General features: G+C 23.8%; 3 protein-coding genes across 3 annotated transcripts; 2 read left to right on the plus strand and 1 right to left on the minus strand.

Annotated features, from left to right (window-relative positions):
* The first annotated feature begins 1491 nt into the window (after nucleotides 1-1491).
* On the plus strand, nucleotides 1492-2730 carry BO72DRAFT_419756 (uracil phosphoribosyltransferase). Its single transcript, XM_040942674.1, has 4 exons — nucleotides 1492-1809; nucleotides 1892-2250; nucleotides 2299-2470; nucleotides 2530-2730. The coding sequence occupies exons 1-4, from the start codon at nucleotides 1646-1648 to the stop codon at nucleotides 2579-2581; spliced, it is 747 nt and encodes a 248-aa protein (XP_040806499.1). The 5' UTR covers nucleotides 1492-1645; the 3' UTR covers nucleotides 2582-2730.
* Nucleotides 2524-3512, minus strand: BO72DRAFT_94955 (transcription elongation factor 1 family protein). The gene is made up of 4 exons (XM_040950818.1): nucleotides 3311-3512; nucleotides 3205-3249; nucleotides 3013-3151; nucleotides 2524-2952 (listed from the first exon to the last, which is right to left on the minus strand). The coding sequence occupies exons 1-4, from the start codon at nucleotides 3311-3313 to the stop codon at nucleotides 2759-2761; spliced, it is 381 nt and encodes a 126-aa protein (XP_040806500.1). The 5' UTR covers nucleotides 3314-3512; the 3' UTR covers nucleotides 2524-2758.
* A 749-nt stretch (nucleotides 3513-4261) lies between these two features.
* rps1 (40S ribosomal protein eS1) lies at nucleotides 4262-5753 on the plus strand. Its single transcript, XM_040943706.1, has 5 exons — nucleotides 4262-4290; nucleotides 4372-4456; nucleotides 4512-4537; nucleotides 4639-5140; nucleotides 5195-5753. Exons 1-5 carry the CDS (start codon nucleotides 4277-4279, stop codon nucleotides 5336-5338), a joined length of 771 nt encoding a protein of 256 aa, XP_040806501.1. The 5' UTR covers nucleotides 4262-4276; the 3' UTR covers nucleotides 5339-5753.
* The last annotated feature ends 12650 nt before the right edge of the window (nucleotides 5754-18403 follow it).

Genomic DNA, 18403 nt, shown 5'->3' on the forward strand with positions numbered 1-18403 from the left:
CTTTTTATTAAAGTAGATAATTATAGCTGTTATTAATTTATTTATTAATAATAATTATTATTTTTATCTAAAATATTATCTATAATATTAGTATTTATTATTCATTATATTACTATTTATAATAGCTTTCTATATTCTTGTCTTTATAAATAATACAATTTTTTTTATATATTGAATTATTTATATCAATTTATTTTTTCTATTATATAAAATAAATTATAATAATAGTCTAATTTCTTATATAATCTTTTTTATAGTAGATTTTTAATAAATAATCAGACGTATTATTTTATTATAAATATAATGGTTTTATATTTTAACTATAAAACTTTTTTTAATATTTATAAACCATTTTAAAATCTATAGCTATTTAATTTTTAATTTTCTTAATTTCCTATAATTATTAATTTAGATTTTTTATTACATTATCAAGTATTCATAAGTTTAGTATAATTATTTATAAATATCATATTATGATTATAATTATCAAAAATTAAAAATTGTAGTAGATATTTATAAAAAATAAAATAATAATTAAAAATAATCTTTTTTTAATTTTAAATCTAATTTTGAAAAAATCGTTTTTTTTGAAAAAATTCTAGAATAATATATTATATAAAAAAAGAAGTAAATAATATAGTAATATAGATACCTGGATTAAAAGCCCGGAAAATTAGTATTAATCTAAGAGTAGGCTGTTATTATAATAAATATAAGCTGCTGTAGCAGGAGGTATTATTTAATCATATTTTTTATACAAAACTAGTTTAATTACAGTATATCTTTTTTAAAGTAAAAGAATAAACAAATAAACTGATATTTAAATTTTACTAAAAAATATTTTTTTTTCGAAATAACTTTCCTAAAACAGGCCCAAGAAATCTAAAAATGGAGTTAAAAATATGCGAAAAAGTTAGATTTCTAAATCTTTAAAAATATCTAAAAAATATCAAAAACAATTAAGTTATCAATTTTTAAATGCAAAATCCGAAAAATTAATATTTCCGGACGGTATATAAGATTTTATAGATAAATACAGTCTTAAAAAATATTTATTAGAATAATTTGATATATACATTTGTTTTCTACAGTTGTTACTACGATAAAACAAGCGTAGGGGTGGTTCCGCTGGTTGCCACAGGGTCTGGATTGTTAACAAGCCGATATATTGATTACTGCCAAGATGATTAGCGCAGTTCAATAACTTTTGGAACACGGCTCCCTACTGCCTTTATACTAGATTATAACTGGCGCCCAAGGCTTCCGATTGTTTTTCTTTACAGATACTTGCGAAGATTGGAAGAGTCAGCAGGGCCCTTATACAAAGCCCGTGTGGATGTAGCAGTTCCCTTTCTTACTCGAGTAGATAATTATCACCTGGATAATTTAGCTATGATAGACATAAATGACGCATCTAATATTATTTGCTCTCAAGATTTATTTTGTCATAGAGAAAGACATTAGGTTTTCACACAGAGTAATGAAACTAGTCTTAGTAGAATATGGCTCTGCTGTCTGACTGCGACTTCAGCAAATAGTCCGGAGCACGGACATTAGAACCAGTTCCTCATTGCCCCTCCCCCCTCCTGCCCGCCTTCATCCTCTCTGCCTTTATTCCAAAATCATCATAGGCAAGCCTTGAATCATGGATCATAAGAACAATTTCGAACCTCTACCCTCTCCCGCACAAGGTGTTGGACCGTTCTACAGACCAGAGGACGAAAAGCCTACAGCAACAGTCTCCAAGGATATATCCTACGAGAATGTCCATGTCCTTCCACAGACCCCTCAATTGATTGCTCTTCTCACGTAAGAAATGGCCTAAACATACAAATTTTCCTTTGGAGCATCGCCTCCGTCCTGGACTATGATGGGCTAATCCTCTAGACAGCATGATCAGAGACAAACAAACTTGTCGCGCCGACTTCATATTCTATTCTAATAGAATCATTCGCCTCCTAGTCGAGGAAGGTCTCAACCATTTACCAGTGGTCGAGCAATCAGTTACCACACCAGTAGGCAGGGTTTACCTCGGAGTTAGATTTGAAGGCAAAATATGCGGCGTTTCGATAATGAGGGCAGGGGAAGCCATGGAGCAAGGCTTAAGGGACTGCTGCCGATCTGTGCGTATCGGCAAAATCCTGATCCAAAGGGATGAGGAGACCTGCAAACCAAAGCTTTTCTACGAGAAGCTTCCAACTGATATCCGCAATCGATGGGTACTCCTTCTAGATCCAATGTTCGCAACCGGTAAGTCGCGACACACCGACATGGCTGGCTCGACCTAATTGTTCCTAGGCGGCTCTGCAACGCTTGCGGTCGAAGTTCTCAAGGCAAAAGGTGTTCCGGAAGATCGCATACTCTTTCTCAATCTTATTGCAAGTCCATCAGGAGTCGCGGATTTCGCAGAACGATTTCCCAAGCTCAGGGTAGTGACTGCATTTATAGATCAGGGTTTGGATGAGAAAAAGTAAGTGCCGCGCATTGTCCACAGTATAAAAGGTGGGACCGGCTGACCGCCACCGCTAGATATATCATCCCGGGGCTGGGTGACTTCGGTGATAGATACTATACACTCTAGATCGACATTGGTACTTGTAAGAGGTTGTCAGGTGCATGGGGGTGGTCATGACGGGATCTTCTTTAAATGACATTACTTTTATTACACTCAATATAGCGGTATGTAGGCATTAATGGAGTCTTTAAACCAGAGCAAGGGAGATCTGGTTCTTACTCCCCGCCAATTGTCGCAGGCACGTTAGTAATCATCAGCATATTCTTCACCAGGATCCACATCTTCGGTATTCAGGTTTCGAGCACTAGGTGAAGCACTGAAGTCATTTGAGTGTCCGACGCGGGCATCACTTTCTTCGTATCTATGGGCAGTGTCTTTGGCAACCGCATCACAAGCATCCACCCAGTCCGAGTACACGTCAACGGCGGCAGAGAGGTCTAGAGCGTGAGATGAGCAGGCCGACATCCTCGAACATGATCCGGGGAAGGCGGACTCACAATTGATTCCTGTCTGAAATCGTTGCCCGCACACTTTGCAAGTGAGGTTTCCCAGACCAAGCTTCTTGTCCAGTTTTACTATGATCGAGTTCTCGTGGTTGCAAAACAGACATGCAAATGTGGTGGGCAATGGTTCTTTCTGTCGCGAGTCAATAAACAGTGAGAGTTATAGGTACCCAGCGCATCAATCACCTTTCGTGTTTGTTGGGGCTGCCTGCTCGACTTCTTTCGCTTACCCTAAATTGCAAACCGAGCATTAGAATTATCGCCATTATCACCAAGAAGTCAGATAACATACCATGATTCAAACTTTTGTGATCTATGATGGTGCGAGGCCAGAAAGTATGAACACTCTGATCCTGTTGAGTTCATGGTCACGGGCCGTCGGTAATCTGATGTCAGCACCCGGACCACTTGCCCATATGTAAATTTTCCGTAAAGTTGGAAATACACATGCAACTAGCAAGGAAGAAAGTACGGAGTACCGAGTACTTTGTGTACCGAGTACTTTGTACACATTGATCGATAAATCTTCCTTGCGTTACATATAATATCATGTAACTAAAGCGGTGGGGAGTTGCCAATCCGCATACTGTATTTCCAGGCACTTAAGTAGTATTTCTCTTCGCGGGAAATGCGAATATCAGGTAAAGTCTTAGAATATTACAAAGGGTAACTTCGCACGTCCATACTGTACACCCTAACAGCAAGTCACAGTCATGCTGCTTACACCGAGAACTCTGCATATTCTGTATAGCCCCACACAATTGGCATTCGATTTGGATAAATCTTTAGACATGGCCATAGGAGACAGGGAATACTGAAGATTGTACGGAGTATCCTGTCTGGTTTGCCGATCTTGATAGATATACCGGATTTGAAGAGAAGAGCCTAGAGCCTGCATTTGCAGATAGTGACATAGACAGAACTTTGCAACAGACTATATGCTGTATCAAACTATCCCAATAACAAGTTATTATACGGAGTAGATCTATGGAAAATGGATTCAGAGTCACGCGTGCTTGACCGATGGGAGCCAATCAGAATGCCTCAAGACAGTATATTTGTGGGGAAGCATATTATGTAATTTGGTGGTAGGGCCGACGGCTCGCTTAGCTGACTTTTCTGTGGGATTTGGATTTCTACACTTTTCCGCGATTGAGCAGCAAGCCAGCGACAATCGAATCGACTCCCTCCACCAGTGCGCTTGGTGTGATATTTCAGTCTGTCTTCAACTGTTGCGGGATAGACCTGAGTCGCAATAATGGCCGTCGGAAAGTATGCGAAATTATACATCCCCTCTCAACCTACCGAAAATCAGACTACAATCTGAACGTTCAGTAACTGATTGCTTGGTAGGAACAAGCGCTTGTCGAAGGGCAAGAAGGGCATCAAGAAGAGAACCGTTGATCCCTTCTCCAGAAAGGACGAGTACTCCTTGAAGGTATAGTTATTTTGCATTCAATAGTAGCGCTCTGGCTTCGACTGATCGCAATTAGGCTCCTTCAACTTTCCAAGTCAGAGAGTATGCTGCGACCCCAACGTTCCGTTTATGACATTATCTCGTGCAACATTTACCTCGTGGCCCCGGGTATACGACAATGACGCTAACAAGCTTTTATAAAGTGTTGGAAAGACTCTGGTCAACCGCACCAGCGGTCTGAAGAACGCCAACGACTCTTTGAAGGGCCGGATCGTCGAGGTCTCCCTTGCCGACCTGCAGAACGATGAGGATCACGCCTTCCGCAAGGTCAAGCTCCGTGTCGACGAAATCCAGGGAAAGAACTGCTTGACCAACTTCCACGGATTGGATTTCACCACCGACAAGCTCCGTTCCCTGGTACGCAAGTGGCAGTCTTTGATCGAGGCCAATGTCACCGTTAAGACCACCGACGACTATCTCCTTCGTCTCTTCGCCATTGCCTTCACCAAGAGACGCCCCAACCAGATCAAGAAGACCACATACGCTCGCTCCTCCCAGATCCGTGCTATCCGCAAGAAGATGACCGAGATCATTCAGCGCGAAGCTGCCAGCTGCTCTCTCGCCCAGCTCACCACCAAGCTAATTCCCGAGGTTATCGGCCGTGAGATTGAGAAGTCTACCCAGGGCATCTATCCTCTGCAGAACGTTAGTCTAGCGACACGGATATCTAATATTGTCAGACCACTAACCATATACTAGGTCCACATCCGCAAGGTCAAGCTTCTCAAGTCCCCCAAGTTCGACCTCGGTGCGCTGCTTAACCTGCACGGAGAGTCTACGACCGATGACAAGGGTCACAAGGTTGAGAGGGAGTTCAAGGAAACGGTTCTTGAAAGCGTTTAAATTTTTGATACTCGCCGATCATAGATGCTGTTTCCCTCTGTCATCTGAAGTTAATCCTGTGACTATTTCAATCATGACAAAAATGAGTTCAAAAATTGTAGTCTCAACAGTGCATCAATAACGACAACCTCGATCTTCATCATTCCAGCGAGCTTCAGTTAACGGGCTAACATTTTGGCTTTACATACCCCACTGCCACCACCGATATCCAGTTATTCAATCCTTGCAAGTATTGCCTGCTTTCTGAAGTATACTCTTATCAATTTCACGTAAGCCTGACTATAATCGCTTGTTCGCGAGCATTTTCGTCATGAGCACAGCCCTGGGCAAAGAGGTTCAGTGCAAATACTAGTAGGCTTTAGTGCTGAAATATTCTAGTGCAATAGTGATCTATCTCTTTATCTTTAATGGACTGGACATGTCATCGGTACTCTTTGAATACTACTGTAATCACTGTGGTTGTCTCACATATTTCTTGTTATGACAAGACTGCTTTCATCACAGTACTATGGTCTCAATACTGTGGCCGCTTTTGGAAGGTGCGCTTTCTATAGTTTGAAGGCGCTGATCTTCCCATATCACGGACAAGGGCTACGCGTCCCCTTTTCTCCTCTATCCTGTCACCCCTCTCCTGCATATCGTAAGTACGCATGTTTTTTAACAGTCTTTCACACGTATGCCGTCGTTCATGGAGAGTAGATGGTTTCATAATGCTTTATCCTTCCATTGGTGGATGAGGTTTTTGATGTCAGTACTGAACCCTGGTTTGATCGAAATTTGGTAAATAAGAAAGCTCTACATCATTGGCCTGTCAGGGTCAGATACACATCCTTCTCCGTGATATTTGACAATCAAGGCCAAATTGTTCGGTAGTTAATCAAATGCAGGCTCAGCCTAACCTGCCATATTACTTACAGTGCCATGGTACATCCACCAATATGTACGGCGTCCAGGTGCTGAAAACACGGGACCCCGATAATAAATAATAGAAAGACCTATTTAAGACTGGTCAAGTGAGCATTGATCCAGGAAATTCAAATTCTATCAGAAGGGGTTGATTAGGTACACTGACCTCAGGCCACAGGAAAAAGTGGCTTAGTATTTGATTTCATTAGTCAGCTAGTTCCTTTGTATCTACAGATCATCTGAACATTTCGAAATATTCAGATGGACCGACCCCACTTAGCGCGGATCAAAAAGCAAGAACATACCACATAAACTTGAATATTGCTATTTTTCATCTCAATTTTTTTTCTAAAAACAGACTTATATTTTGAAGAAACCCGCTAAAGACATCTTGTTGGTGTCCACGAGTTACCTGGCTAAGGCCCAAAAAAGTAGAATGTCCGAATGTTAAACTATTTCTAATTAAGTATATATTTATTTTTATATATAAGATCATATAAAACTGCGAATACAGATCTTTTACTGTCTAAATTACAGTTACTATTTTAAAAAATTTAAATAAGTTTAAGTAAGCTAAACAGTCCGGCTAATCTTACTGCAGCTAATCTACCGCACTACTCTTATTACAGCAGCTATTATAATAGTATATATACTATTTTTAGTTTATATATAAATTTTTAAAAAATAGTATACTAATACATAAATTTAAAAATATATTAAAAATGATTAATATCAGCTATATTGGTGGCCTTAGTAGAAGTAGCAATATGTCACAGTGCAGATCTAATATACCTATTCTATCTATTCTACCTGTTTAATCCGTTTAATCTATTTAATCTGTTTAATCTATTTGATTCTAATAATCTGACTGTTTTTTCTAATTATTCTATATATAATATATAATTTTCTTAACTATTTATTTATTTCTAATTCTATTTATAGTTTTTTAAGCTATATTTTATCTATAAATCTAAAAATAGTCTAATCTAGTAGCTAGTAAAAAATTTAGAAAACTAGTTGTAAAAATTATTTAGCTAGAGCTGTTATTTTTATTATTTAATTAAACTAAAAACTAAATATTAGTCTGTTTTTTAATACTATATAGTTTTTATTTTTAAAAATAATAGTTTTAATAAAATATTAGTAATCCCGTAATCTCTAGTTATATTAAATAATCTAGAAGAATTTATTTAATATATTAATAAATATTCTAAAAAATAGTATAATTATTATAATAAGTTATATTACTATATTATAAATATTAAAACTGTATTTACCAATATTTAATATATTATTATTATAAAAAATATATTGTTTATCTATTAAGTAGAATAGATTTAAAAAAAACTAATCTAAACTGCTATCTTCTAAAAATAAATATTATCTAAAAAATTATTTTTAAAAAAAAGACTAAATTTAAACTAAATATACTAAAGCTATTTAGATTATTATTCTTATAATAAATATTTTAACATAAATTTTAAAATTTATATTTATTATTAAGAATACTACAGCTGCTTTAATAGAAATAATTATATTAATTAATTTTAAATCTTCTATTTTTATCTTTCTTTCTAAATATTTAGTTAATTTTAATAAGTTTAGAAATAACTGCTTTAATCTTTACTATTTTACTAATTAGATCTAAGAAAAAATAAAAATTAATATTAATTAATATATTATATCTATTTTCTATAAGACTTATATTATTAGCTGTTTTGGAAAAAAGTTTTATATCTAAATATTGTTGGCTTCGAGCCCTCCAGAAAGAAAGAATAGATAACTAATTACTAATTTTCCTAAGGTTTACTAGCTTGACTGTTTATATAATATTACCAGTCCGAAGACAGTAAGAGAGGGCATTACTCTACCAGTCTAGAAAAATATTATTTCTTGAGAAGTTGAATATAATATTTCGTTTTATAAAAAAGTAAGAGTATATTACGATAAGAATATATTACTAAAACAAAAATAATAATAAAAATAAGAAATACAGAAATCGACGTTGCGAGAAACGGATTAAAAGATAAAGCAGAAATTAATATTATCAAAAATAGATTAAAATATAAAGAAAAAACAAGTCTATATACTAAATATAAATACCGAATAAAATACATGGACCGGAAGATCAGATTTATAGAAGTAATTAATATATTAAAATAAAAGTAGAAATAATTAATATATTAAACTAATAAAAAAGTTAAATTTATAAAAAAATATTAATTTAATAAATATTTATTTATTTTTTTGCAAATTGTCTTATCAAAAAACTATTATATAAATAGTTTTAATATAAAAATAATAATTTTTTTATTTTTATTTAGAAACTATTTTTCTATATTATACAGCAGGCGTTGATAATAGAATAAGAATATTATATTAAATAGTTTTTTAATATTTAAAAAAAATTTTAAGTACTAATATATAAGGGTTTATATATAATTATTAATAAATTAAGTTATATAATATTTATTTTTTAAAAAATCTTTAAATATAGAAATATTTTTTATATTTAATAAAAGACTTAAATTAAAAACTTTTATAAAATTATTAACTATTATTTTAACTGTAGGTTTTTTTTAAATAAGATATTAATTAATTATCTAATTATAGAACTTCGGCTTGTTAAAATTATTATTATTAAGAAATATTAATATAATAAAAGTTTTATTTTTTTATTAGATGAAAAATATATAAATTTTTGGTTATTATTATTTAAGTTAGAATATTATTATTTTTTTATTCTATTTTTTATTTTTTTATTTATCTAAACTTTTTTTAAAAAAATATTAAGAAACTTTTTTATTCTCTTAATATATTAAGAAAAAGATTTTATAGTAGAAATAATATAATTTTTTATTTTAATCTAATCTTAAATTTTATTTAATTAATTATATAAATATATTTAATTAAATAGTTTTTTATAACTAATCTATTATATATTATTTTTTTAATCTAATATATTATTTTTAAGTTTCTAAAATTGATTGTCTGGTAAATCAAATATTATATAAAAATTTTTTAATTTTCTAATTAATAATATCTTATTATTAGTAAATTATAATTTTATTAAAGTTTTTACTACTTATTTAGTTTTATTAATTTATATTAAAAACAGCTTAAAAACTTTTTTTAATTTATACTTTAATCTAAACTCGGGTAATATATTAAAAGAATTAAAATAGATTTTAGAAATATTCTTTTTATATTAATTAATAATCTAATAAATATTTAAATAAATTTATAACTAGTAAGAAATATAAATAATTAAGTTATTAAACATTATTTTATATTTATAGATATAGCTGGTATTTTATATTTATTTAATTTTAAATTTTAGTAGTTTAGACTCGATATAAATAGATCTTATTAAAAATAATTAAAAATTTTAAAAAAACAGATCTATTAATATTATATAATTAATAAATTAAATAATTAAAGTTCTTTTATTAATATTATAGTTAGAATATTAAAATTTAATATCTGGGATTAGATTAATATCTTGATAATCTAAGACTTTCTTATTATTTTTTTATTTAAATATTTTATTAGTTTTAGAGATATTAGCTTCGGAGGTAATATTTTTAGAAGCTAGTTCTTTTTTATATTTAAAAGATTTATTATATTAAAAAAATTATAACTAGATTTAATATTTAGACTGTTTAATTATAAATAAAAATAAAAAGAGCCGAAGTCTAATTCAGAATCAGATATTATTTTAAAGCAGAATTTAGAAAGTTTATAAAAAAAATTCTTAAATTAGATTGTTTTTATATCTAAGATAATATTAGTTTTTTTAATTTTTTAATATTTTTATTACTATTCCGGCTTTAAGTTAAGTTTTTTATTAAAATAGTAGTATTTTGTTATAAAAAAATTAGAAAAAATAAGATTTCATATTTTTTTATAAAGCAAAATAGTAAAATCTTATTTTATAAAAATTCTTTTAATCTTTTAAATAAGTTTTCTTCTAATTTCTTTTTATTTTCTTTAAATTTTTTTTTTGCTCGGAGGATCTAAATATATTAGTAATTATAATCTTTTGTAAATTTACTAAGCTCAGACGATGATATAAAGATTTAATAAAAGAAAAGAAATAAGTTTTTTTTAAAAAAAAATAAAGATTTCCGGTAAAAGAAAAGGGACAGATTCTTTAAAAGAAAAAAGAAAGATTTTTGGTTGAAAAATAGTTTGTATAAGAGTTAAAGTAAGAAAAGAAAGACAATATAGTATAAAGAAAAATAGTTAAGTATTATATATTGTGGTAAAAACAAAGTAAATAATTACTATCACCTTAGATAGTAATAAAAGCAAAGTAAATAATTACTGTTGTCTTAAATAATTATAACTATATTCTAGAATACAAGTTATATATATTAGTTTTTCTAGATTTAGACTACTAGTTAGTTAAAAATATTATTAGTTATATTTTTAACTTAATTTTTTTATTTTTTATAGGTTTTATTTTTTATATTAGATATTATATTTATTCATATATCCGAGCTACTTTACTAAGTACTTAAAATTATTATTTTAAAAATATTAATTAAATAAAGTCTTGATTTTATATAAGTTTCTAGTAACTAAATCAAATTTAAATAGTCGGTAGTTAAAAAGATTATTTTTTAAAATATTTTTTAACTTTCTAGTATATAATTCTAGGTATATAATACTAATAACTAAATAATTTTTTAAATCTAAAAATAGTTTAATAAAACATACTAATATTAATTTTTTTTAGAACTTTAAAAGATTCTGTAAATATATTATTAAATTTTTTTTAAAACTGCTAAAATCTTATAGTTTTAGTAAAGGCAAAGCTTTATTAGATTCTTTTTTTTTAAATATTATATTTTTATATTAAGTATTATATTAATATTTTATATTTATTTATATTATTTAGAATACTTTTATTACTATTATATATACAGAAAAATTCTATAATTAATTTATTAATCCTATTATTATACTAAGATTTAGTGTTATCAGTAATTTTATATTATATATTAATATATAAATAAAAAGAATTAAATAAAAATATTTTTATAAGATTTAGAATTATTTATAGTTATAGAAGTAATTTAAACTAACCGGCTGTATCTATTAAGAAAATAACTATATAATATAGAAAGATTTTAATATGGTGGATTTCGGCCTCGTCGATATTCTGCTGTTAGCCTCCGTCTTCGGGCATTCTTCGATCACCTTAACTTCCCAAAGACTTTCTTCTTTTCCAATAATCTTAATATAGTTAATCTTATTATATTATTATTTTATTGATTGGTATTATAATATCTAATAGCATATCTTGATATTATAAATAATCCAGAGTCTTTTTATTTCTAGGATATATAATATTTATATTTATATATCTTTTCTATATTTATTACTTTTAATAACCAGTTTCTCTGTATTAATTTTTCTTTTCTTCTATTTCCGCATCTTAAGGTCTTCTTTCGATTGTACTTTTATATTCTACTATTTATTTTTATATTTACTTTATAAATTATCTATATTATTGAGCCCTTATCCTGTCTTATAATTCGCTTTCCCGAACATCTAAACTATGAGAGGAAACGTGTGTATATTAATTAAGGTGTCTACAGCTATGTGGCTGGTCCTCTAAGAGGTAGTAAGATCCGAGATTATATAACTCTAGATATCTGTTATATTTTCTATAAACAAGAAGGTCGCTATTAAGTTATATATAAAAAAAAAGATATAAGACTACTTATATTTCCGAAACAGAAAATAAATAAAGTATAAATATAGAAATATTAGATAAGATTTACTATACTAAATTATTTAGTAAAGTAAGAATAAGTAAGATATTTAAAAGATTTTATAAAACTGTCAGCTGCTTAGTTTATTATATTAATATAGACAAACTTAATATTTTTAATATATATTTTATACCATATAAAGTACTATTTAATAGATATATATTTAGTTTTTATATAGAATTTAGAATTTTTAGCTAAAATAATAGCAGATTAGTTGTTAATATAAATTATAGTAGATTTAGTTATTAATATAAATATAATCTTAAAATATTAGATATCTAACTTAGTAAATAAAAATTAAAGTTAAAAAAATTCTTAGATTATAACAGCTTAAGTAATATACTTATTTTTAGTAAAAAATCATATAATAGTAATTTATTTTTTTAAATTTTAAAAAACAGGCCTGTTAGCAAGCTGAAAGATATAGTCAGAAATTAATATAATATTAAAAATATAAAAATTAGTTTAGTTGGTATTATAGTAGCTAATAAAATTAGAATTTTTATATTTATAAAAAAAATAATAATATAATAAGTCTGTAAGATAGTATTAAATAAGATTTATAGTTTAAATATATAATTTATTAGAATTTATTATAAAAAATAATAACTTACTAATTATATATATAATATTAGAATATATATTAAATATAATCTATATTAGAATATTATTATATTTCTAGTATAATTTAATATTATCCGACTAGACAGTTTCTATATATTTAAATAAAGAATTTTTATAATTAAAAAATATAAAAAAGACTTTATATATTAATATATTAAAATATTTTAAACAGTTTTTAATATATAACTTTTATAAAAAATATATATTATTATTAGTTTATATAATATTAATACTAAAAAAATAAAAATAAAAACTATTATTAGTAAATTTAATAAGATTTTTTAGCAGATTTTTAAAAATATTAATTATAAAAATATCTAATACTAAAAGTAGAATATTATTAATATAAATAAATATATAAAGATCTTTTCTAATAAATATAAAATAGTTTATATAAAAATACTTAAAGCTATTTATAATAAGAAAATTATAAAGTATATTATACTATTTATATAATATCTATTTTAATTTATATAGTAATTTAATAAATATATTATATATATTATTTTTTAGAAGCTCTTCGGTAGTTTAATATATATTAATTTATATAGTTTAATATTAAAAAAGATTATAATAATATTAAAATTATATAATATCTAATTAAATATAGTAATAAGAATAATAAAAATCTTAAAACTAATATTTTTTATAATAATAGTATAGATCTTATCTATCTAATAATTCTTACTGATATATTAATAGAATTTTTTAATAATAAAACAGATTTTATATATACTATTATACTTGATTTTCTATATTTATCTAAGAAATAGAAATTAAAATTTATAAAGATATAGAATAATATAAAAAATATTTTATTTAATTTATTATTATATTTTATAATAGGCGGTATTATACTATTTAGAAATTTTAATATAAATTATAATATTAGTATAACTAGTAAAAATATATCTAATATTTTATAATATTAATTTTTTTATAATAAAAGATTTTTTATAATCTAAAAATAGATTTATAGTCGGCTGTATAGCTATAATATTAAGAAATAAGATATAAATAAAATAGTTATTAATTAAAAGATTAAATAAAATATTAATATAAAGATCTGGATTATTATTAATATTAATAATATAAAATTATAGTAATTTAAGTAAAGTATAAAATAACTTTTATATATAAATTAAATAGTATAGCAGCTGAAGTATAATTTTTATAACTAAAAATACTAAAAATAAATAATTAATAATTAAAAGATTTATAACTACTAGCTTATTATTAAAAATATTATTCTTAATAATAAAAAATATTATATTAAAAATATTAGATATAGATATTTTATTTATAGTTAAAATAAATATCGGAGCTATATTATATATAATATTATTTAAAATATTTAAAAAAGATAATATATTAGTTTATTTATATTTAATAAGTTAGTTAGATTTTATATTATTATTTTTATTCTTCGGAGCTAGAATATTAGAAAACTTTATTTAAAATAACTTCTAATATTAAGAAAATATAATAAATAAAAACTAATAATATATATTTTTTTAAATAGCTTTCTTCGAGTTGGAAGTACTACTGCGTACAGAATTAAAATTATATAAAAAAATTATTATAAATATTTAAAAAATTAATTTTTTATCAAAAATAATATTATATATATATATAATTTAATAAATCTTAATATTATATATTTTATAAACTGATTCTAAATAATTTATAAAGTAGTTCTTCTATATATAGTTCTTTAATTTATTATAAGTTTTTTTAGAAGTAAAATATTAATAACAGTAGTTAAAAACTTTTTAGTAAATAATATTTAATTAAATATTATATAAGATTTTATATAATATTTTATTAATAGAGTTATATACAAGCTGGTTCTAAATATAATTTATAGTAAGAATAATATAGTCTTAAAAATAATAAAATAATTAATTATTAGTTATAATAAAAATATAAGACTTGATAAAATATTTATTCTTAATTTTAGTAATTAGATTAAAATTAGAATAATAATATAAAGCCGGATTTTAGATAATATTCTATTTCTAATAATAAGTTATAAATAATTAATATTTTAATATATTATTACTGTAAATATATTTAATATTAATATTTAATTAATATTTAAAATAATTTTATATTATAATAAATTTATTACAAATCTTACTACACTTTTTAAAAAAAAATCTAGTAATAATAAAAAATATAGTTTATAAAAATAATAAAGTAATAAATACTAGTCTGGTTATATATAAATAATAAACTACAGATATTAGTATATATAAAATTTTTAATTTAAAGTTTAAAATTATATAATTTAATATATAATATTAAAAATATCTGATTTTTTTATATAAATATGATTTATAAAATATTAATAAAATATTTTTTTTAATATTTAGATTAATAATATATTTTAAGAAATTATAGATTTTATATTTAAAGATATAAATTATACAGTAATAAACTAAATAAATTAAAATTAATAGAATAACTAATTTTTTAATTATATAAATAGTAAGATTAATAAAAGATAAGTAAGTTAAAATATTATAATAATATAAATTATAAATAGTCTTACAGCTTATTATACTAATAGTATTTATAAAATATTATTTTTTATTTATAATAGTATAACTGATTTATTTATTATTTTTAATAAGATATATAATTCTTTCTGTTATTATATATAATTAAATATTTAAACAAGCAAGTTGTTTATAAAAAATAAGATTATTTAATAAAATTAAAATAAACTAGTAATAATTAATATTAAATATATTAGTTGGATTATTATTTTTATTTATAAATTTAAAAAAAATAATATTATAACTAACGGTATAAAAAACTTTATTAATAGCTGTTTTAGTTTAGTAAATATAGAATATAAAGATTTAAAAGTAGTATTTAGAATAGCTTATATTTTCTATAATTTTAGAATTAAGTATTTATTTATTTATATAATTTAGATAAGTATTTTTATAAACTATAATTACTATATTAAAACAGATTAATATAGTAAAAATATTAAGTAAATTATAATTAATATTAATAATATTAATAATAAAAAGTTTAAATAGTAGTATTATTTTTATTAATATAAATATTATATTAATATATATACTTATATTCTTTTTTTTATCCAGATTTAATAAATACTTACTTAAGAAATAATTTCTGTTATATTAATAAAAAATATAAAATATCAAATTTTTATTAGTAGTATTAAGTTTTTTATATTTAAATTAGATATTAGAACTTAATTATTTTTACTGTAGCTACAGCTGTTATTATATTTATAGTTATAGTCTTTATTTTAATTATAATTTTTATAATTACTATTATTATAATTAGAAATATTATTAATAAAAGTCTTATTACTAATAGTATATATAAATAACTATAAAAACTAATTTTTTCGGATATATTTAAATTATATAAATTAGATATAAACTATAAAAAAAAAAACTTATTTATTAATATTATATACTGGCTTATAATAAACGGCTGTAAAATAGAAATATTTTATATAATAATAAAAAATTATAAAAGTTTAGTTTAATTATTAATAGTTTTAATATTATACAGCTTGTTGAAAACGTCTGTAAATTTTATAAAAAAACTATTTTAATTACTAGTATTATTATAATAGATTAAAGCTTATTTATTATATAAATAAATAATAGTAGTAAAGTTAGAAGTTTTATATATTTTTTAAAAAAAAATATATATTAGCTATTATTTTATAGTTCTAAAAACATACTATAGAACTGGTTTTATATATTATTTTTAGTATAATTAAAATAAAATAGTTTAACTAAGTCTATTTCTTAATATTAGTATTATATATAATATAAAGTATATAATTATATTATTTAATTTTATTAATACTATATTATATATTTGTATAAATTAGAAATATAATATTTTTATTAATAGTTCAGCGAGTAAACTTTTATATATATTTATTCTCGGTTTTATTATATAGTATAGATTTGTTAGAAGTAGTAAGATTATTTTAAAATAATTTTTAGATATTTAGATTTTTAGATTTAAAATAATTATATAGATTATATTACTATACCAACCAGTTAGATTAATTTTTTAATTTAAATATAGTTTTAAAAATATTAATATTAAATAGATTTTTATTTAATATTATAGTATAATATATAGCCACGCTGCTCGCATGATGGAAGTATATAATTGGTTAATTCAGTAAATTAGTAAATATTAGATCTAATTATTAAGCTGATTAAAATATTTTAAAAACTTTTTTATCTTTCTAAATATAAAAATTACTAAACAAAGGCGTAAAAAGCCGTTAATATTATAAATATTAGTATATATAAAAAGATTTTAATAAAAGAAATAAAAGAGAATAAATTTAATAAGAAATATAGCTATAAAAACTTATAATCTGTAAGAGAAAATATATATATATTAATTAAGATATTTACGGCTATATGGCTGGTTCTCTAAGAGGTAGTAAGATCCGAGATTACGTGACCCCAGATATCTGTTATATAAACTCTATATATAGATTATCTTTATTAAATTAATATCTTGTATTCTCCACATCTCTGACTTCTGTACCAATTAATATTTTGATTAATATTTTAATTATCTCTATTAATCTATACTATTTCTTTCTTTCTTTTTGTTATATCTTCTTATATATTATATTATAAATAATATATCTATTGGCTTGAAACTGTTAAAGACATTTATTCGGTAGCTTATCTATATATTTATCTGTTTATTTAGTAATATTAATATTTTTTAAACTTATGCATTAAATTATTAAATATTTTAATAGTAATATTTATATTTTCTAGAAATATCTCGATAGTAGCGTCTTATTCTAAGTCTATTATATTATATTTATTATATTTATTTCTGCTTTTACTAAAAATTATATTTATTCTTTTTTATAAAATCTTAATAAATCTGTTATATATAAAAATATTTATATTTTTTTTAAATATACTAATTATTTTTTGGTTCTAAACTATATACTATCCAGCTTTATGATTTTTCGTTTTAAAACCTTTCTAATAATTTTATTAAACTGTTATATTTTTTTAGTTGTATATATTTTTAAATATTTATAAATATTTTTATATTATTTTTAACATCTATTTTTATATTTTATAAAATTATATTTATATCAAATTTTTATTTTATTAACTTTATATTTTTCTTAAAAATATTTATACTAAATTTTATTATTTTTTTAAGAACTCTGAGAATCTGTCTAAAAAATTAGTCAAGTTAATAAATATTAATATTAAGATATTTAAATATTGAAAACTTAATATACCTATATTTTAATATATTAATATATTTAAAATATCTGAGACTTCAAGATATATTATTTCTGGAGTTTTTCCAGCTAGTAAATATTTAAATAAATTAATTCTATTTATTTTCTATTTTTTATTATTTTTTACATTTATAAATCTTATATTTACTATTTTATTATTTGGTGTTTTCCCGATCTTAGCTGTTCTTATTTTTCTAAATTAATATTTGGTTAATGTAGTTAATATTTTATATTCTAATTTTAAGATATTAAATATTTTTAAATCTTTTAATATAATTAATAAGCTAAATATATCTATAGTAAATTCTTTTTATTTAATTATTCGAATTTTCTAATATGTTAATATTAATATATCTGCTTTAGATATTAATATAAAATCTCTTATTTTTTATTATTTTTTATTTTTATATTATAAATATTAACTAATTAAAAAAATAGTTAGTATTTTATCTG

This window comes from Aspergillus fijiensis, assembly GCF_003184825.1.
Source record: "Aspergillus fijiensis CBS 313.89 unplaced genomic scaffold BO72scaffold_2, whole genome shotgun sequence".
NCBI classification, from domain to species: domain Eukaryota; kingdom Fungi; phylum Ascomycota; class Eurotiomycetes; order Eurotiales; family Aspergillaceae; genus Aspergillus; species Aspergillus fijiensis.